The 5428-nt window shown below is 47.7% G+C and overlaps 1 protein-coding gene across 1 annotated transcript in view; it reads right to left on the bottom strand.

The window, feature by feature from the left end:
- Positions 1 to 4953: 4953 nt before the first annotated feature.
- Positions 4954 to 5428, bottom strand: part of IL1RL2 (interleukin 1 receptor like 2) — a 53992-nt gene continuing 53517 nt past the window's right edge. The window contains exon 12 of the mRNA XM_015562214.1: positions 4954 to 5424. Coding sequence (XP_015417700.1) covers positions 5189 to 5424 — 236 coding nt within the window. The 3' untranslated portion in view covers positions 4954 to 5188. The remainder of the gene's footprint in view (positions 5425 to 5428) is intronic.

Raw genomic sequence — 5428 nt, 5'->3', positions numbered from 1 at the left:
CTGCCCGGGACCCCTCCTCTGCGAGTGTGCTTCCCGGGACCCCTCCTCCGTGGGTGTGCTCCCCGGAACCCCTCCTCCATGGGTGTGCTCCCCGGGACACCTCCTTCCCGGGTGTGCTCCCCGGGACTCCTCCTCCCGGGTGTGCTCCTCGGGACTCCTCCTCCGTGGGTGTGCTCCCCGGGATCCGCTCCGCAGGTGTGGAGGGTGCTAGCAGCCTCAGGTGAAGACGGAGCCCTGTCTGGTCCAGACCACCTGGGGTGTCTCCTGGGGGTGCCGTTGTGTGTGTGTGTGTGTGTGTGTGTGTGTGTGTGTGTGTTTTCCCTTCTCCTCTCATAAAGGAACCCCAGCCACCCGAACACCTGGGGCCAGGCTCCACGGGTGGAGCTGGGAGGCTGAGGGGCGGACCCGGGCACGGAGCGGTCAGCACTTTGTCCACCAGGAGTAGCAGCTCCTCTCACTAAACGGGCTCGTCCTCCACCAGGCGCCACGACGACTCGTTAGAGATGAGCCCAGATGCAAAGAAATTACAAAGAGCCATTGGCAGAGAGCCTCACCGCTGGGTTGGCTCCTGCCTCGGAATAGAACAGAGCATTCTGTTCCCTCCTCACCCTCCATTCAAGCGCGTAGGAGAGGATGGAAAAGGGGAGGTACTAGATCAGAACAAGGAGAGAAAGCACGGTGGGCGTGGACGTTCTGCCGGCGCAGGACAGGTCGCGCAGGGTCCCACCAGGAAGCCCCAGCACTCAGCTCATGCATGCAGGACACTGAGCCCAGAAGCGAGGGAGGGGCCCGGGCGTGGTGTTTCCCTTTGGGAGGTGCAGAGCGCGGGGACCACGTGCTGGGGGCTGCTCATGAGATGTGCTTGATGACATTGAACTGTACCTACAAGCGGCTGGGATGATAACTTCTGTGTTATATATATTGTCACTATTTAAATTCTTTAGAGAGCAAACAATAAATAAAATAAAGAGCAGCTAGATGTCGAGTCAGGACCTGAGAATAATGGGGGAATATGCAACACTAGGTCACCTTGGAATATAAACCCTAAAAGTCCAGAATGTGTTCTTATCCCTTAAGATCCCCCAGACACTCCACACCACCCACCCCTGGGAAGCAAGGCGCAGACCTGCCTGACCTGCTCCCCCTAATACTTCCTGCTCCGCCCTCCCTCCAGGGCCACTGCTCTCTCAACTCAGCCCTCCTGCCTGCCCTGCGGACGTGCTTCTAGCCGCGTGATTGTTAGGGCCTGCTCAGACTGTAGAGTAAAATACCACCAACTGGGCTCTGGCCTACACCTGACAGTCCTTCCTCACAGTTCTGGGTGGTGAGATCTGGGTGCCAGCACAGTGAGGGGGGGGGGAGGGGCTTCCTGGTGCCAACTTCTCACGGTGCCCTCACGTGCAGAACCCGAAAGAGAGCTCCGTTGGGGCCCTTTTGTCAGAGCACTAACAGGGCTCCTCCTTCATGAGCTGATCGCCTGCCAAAGGCCCCACCGACTAATACCAGGAGGTTGGGTGCTCGGATTCCAACAGGAGAATTTGCTGGGACACACATATTCTGGCCAGAGCAGCCAGTTTCTGTTCTTTTACTTAATCCCTCCCTATTTCACCCAGCCCTACACAGCTGTCAGTCTGTTCTCTGCATCTGTAGTTGGTTCCTATTTTGTTAGTTTATGTTGTTCATTAGATTCCACATATAAGTGAGACCATGTGACACTTGTCTTTCTCTGACTGGCTTATTTCACTCAGCATGATACCCTCCAGGTCTCTCCATGCTGTCACAAATGGTAAGAGTTACTTCCTTTTTACAGCCATGTGAGTATCCATGGTGTAGATGTACCACAGCTATTTTATCCCTTCATCTCCTGATGGGCACTTGGGCTGTTTCCATATCTTGGCTATTCTATATAATAAATAGGTAATATGCAAATTGACCATCATACCCTCACACAAAGATGGCCGCTCCCATGTGGGCACAAGATGGCTAGCATGGGAGGGCAGTTGGGGGTGATCAGGCCTGCAGGGGAGGGCAGTTGGGGGCAATCGGGCCAGCAGGGGAGCCATTAGGCAGCGAGGGGTCCTGGACTGCGAAAGAAAATTAATACCTGGTTGCATTAGAGGGAAACTACAAAAAAAAAGGCAGAGAACATCTTAAAAGTAGTCAGAAGAAAACTGGCAGGTGGACACCCCCCAAGGGGTCCTGGACTGCAAGAGGGCACAGGCCAGGCTGAGGAACACACACACACACACCAGGCTGGGCTGAGGGACAGCCCCCCACCCCCCCACCCCAGTGCACAAATTTCATGCGCCAAGCCCCTAGTTATAAATAATGCACATAGGGTTTCATATATTTGAAATCAGTGTTTTGGGGTTTCTTTGGAGATATTCTCAGAAGTGGGATGGATGGTCATAAAGTAGTTCCATTTTAATTTCTTGAGGAAACTCCATACTGTTTTCCACAGTAGCTGCACCAGTCTGTATTCGCACCAGCAGTGAACCAGGGTTCCATTTTCTCCGCATCCTCACCAGCATTTGGTGTTTGTTGATTTATTGATGATAGCCATTCTGACAGGCGTGAGGTGATATCACATTTTGCTTTCATTTGCATTGTTTTGATCATTAGTAACATTGAGCATCTTTCCATGTCCTCTTTGGTGAAGTATTTATTCAGGTTCTTTGCCAATTTTTTAATTGAATTGTTTGTTTTTTGGGTGTTGCGTTGTATGAGCACTTTATAAATTTGGGATATTAACCCCTAGAGTGCTGGGGAGTGCGATCGTGCTCCTCCTGTCTTTTGCCAAAAGTGCCGGGAGCGCTATCAAAGCTTTGAAATGGTGTCCATTCTAAGTCTGCTTTTATTAGTGATGATGATATTGCTAAATATGTCAATGTAGTAAAGGTTTCCTTCAGTTTTTGCATATGTAACTTCATTTACTTGTGATTCATAATTTTTTTTTCCTAAACTGCTGTAAAATCAGCAAAAATGCCTTGGCAATTTTAGCATAGTTCCTAGGTATTGGTTGGCACTCAAAGGGTTAACCCCTTATCAGATGCATCATTGGTGAATATGCTCTCCCATTCAGTGGGTTGTCTTTCCATTTTGTTGACAGTTTCCTTTGCTTTGCAACACCTTTTAGTTTGATGTAGTCCCAGTTGTTTATGTTTGTTTTGTTTCCCTTGCCCGAGGAGTTATATCAGAAAAATATTGCTACGAGAAATATCCAAGATTTTACTGCCTGTGTTTTGTTCTGGGTTTTTTATGGTTTTGAGTCTAACATTTAAGTCTTTAATCCATTTTGAATTTATTCTTGTGTGTGGTGTAAGGAGGTGGTCTAGTTTTATTTTTTTGCATGTACCTGTCCAATTTTCCCAATACCACTTTTTGAAGAGATTGTCTTTATCCCATTGTATGTTTCACCTCCTTTGTTAGATATTAATTGACTATAAGCCATGGTTGATCTCTGGGCTCTCTATTCTGTTTCATTAGTCTATATGTCTGGTTTTATGCCAATACCATGCTGTTTTGATTTCTACAGCCTTGCAGTATAGTTTGATACGAGGTATCTTCAACTTTGTTCTTCTTTCACAAGATTACTTTGGCTATTCAGAGTCTTTTGTTGTTTCACATAAATTTTTGGAATATTTGTTCTAGTTCTGTGAAATACACCAGTGGTATTTTGATAGGAATTGCATTGAATCTGTAGATTTCCTTGTGTAGTATGGACATTTTGATGATGTTAATTCTTCCTATCTATGAACACAATATATGCTTCCACTTATGTGTATCTTCATCAATTTCTTTCTTCAGTGTCTTATAATTTTCTGAGTACAGGTGTTTTATCTCCTTGGTTAAATTTATTACTACTTATCTTATTTTTCTTGTTACAATTGTAAATGAGAGTGTTCTCTTAGTTTCTCTTTCTCATAGTTCATTATTGGTGTATAAATATGCCACCAGTTTCTGAATATTAATTGTGCATCCTAGCAGGCCACTTTTTAAGCTCAGTGTTATATACCACAGAATGGGCTCCTCAAGTTAGGGCCCTTAAAAGTTGGGATGAGAGTGACAGCTAATTTTTAGTATCAAGAGTCTTTGTGACTTGTTTCATCATGAACTGACCTGCGATGAGGGGCTAACTGAAAAATTACTTTGTTTTAACTGGACCATAATGACATCATCTCGGGGTGATAACCATGCCTCTCACATGTTACTCAGCTTTCTGGCTGACACAAGCCAGCTGGAAAAACCAGTGAGGTGTGACTTATTTTGGTTTGACAGATCAAGTCTTTCAAAGCATGGAGCTCACCAGAGGGTGATTAATGGGCAATTACAGTGTCACCACTGTTAACCCCACTGGTCTGGTGACCACTAAGTCACTTCCCATATCACCTGCTAAGACTGATCATGGCTATATATTTGCACAGACAGCAGATATCCCTAAGCACAGGGCCCTGTGGACACTGGTCAGGCATAACAACTGCCATTATCCTTGCCAGCCCTCTCCAAGCCCACATCCCGCCTTCCTGCCCTCCCCTGACTACCAGCTCCCAGCTCTGGTCTCTCAGGTGCCTCACCATGTGCCAACTTCCTGGCATCTGAATTACAATCCCAGAGCGCCCTGTGCCCCATTTCTCAGGGGCTCAAATCCACTCCATGTTCAGCCAATGTTCATAGGGGTTCAGAGCCAATAAGTTAATGAGGGCCTTCTAGAGAGGTGATGTGTTTCCTTAAAGAAGCATCTCTGACCAAAATAAGGAAACAAACACAGTCCCTCTTGCCCAACTGGTGTGGCTCAGTGGTTGAGCATCAACCTATGAACCAGGAAATGACAGATCGATTCCTCGTCAGGGCATGTGCCCAGGTTGCAGGCTAGATCCCCAGTGTGGACATGCAGGGGGCAGCCGATCAATGATTCTATCTCACCATTGATGTTTCTATCTCTCTTTCTCCCTTCCTCTCTGAAGTCAATAAAAACATATTCTTAAAACAAAAACAAAACACAAAAATAAACGCAGCCTCTCTCTCACAAGTACCAATGACAGACTCCACGCAGGCGGCCTGAATGCAGTGCACCTTGTCCAACTGTGAGCCACTTCCGAGGGCAAACTCTCCATCATGGGGTAGAGACCTCCCAGGTGGCCTCCCGCTTGCCAGCTGTTGCCAGCTGTGAGGTCACAGGGCATGAGCTTCAGCAGCTGGCCGGAGAAGGTGGTGGAAACCTTTTGGGTGGCATGAGGTATCTCACTTTTTTCCAGAACCTGGCCTTTGCACACGGTGACTGTGCTGTGAAGTCCCTGCTCCACTGGACGGACCCGTGCTTCTGTCTGAGATACTGGATCGACTCTGGCATGGATGCATAGCTCTCGACTTTCTCCACCTCAATCAGAATGGCCTTCATCCCATCCTGGATGAGAGCGTTGTAGATTGC

The sequence above is a fragment of the Myotis davidii genome, unplaced genomic scaffold (assembly GCF_000327345.1).
Source record: "Myotis davidii unplaced genomic scaffold, ASM32734v1 scaffold296, whole genome shotgun sequence".
NCBI lineage: Eukaryota > Metazoa > Chordata > Mammalia > Chiroptera > Vespertilionidae > Myotis > Myotis davidii.
The sequence above is the reverse complement of the archived record's forward strand: the minus strand, read 5'-3'. Positions and strand labels throughout refer to the sequence as shown.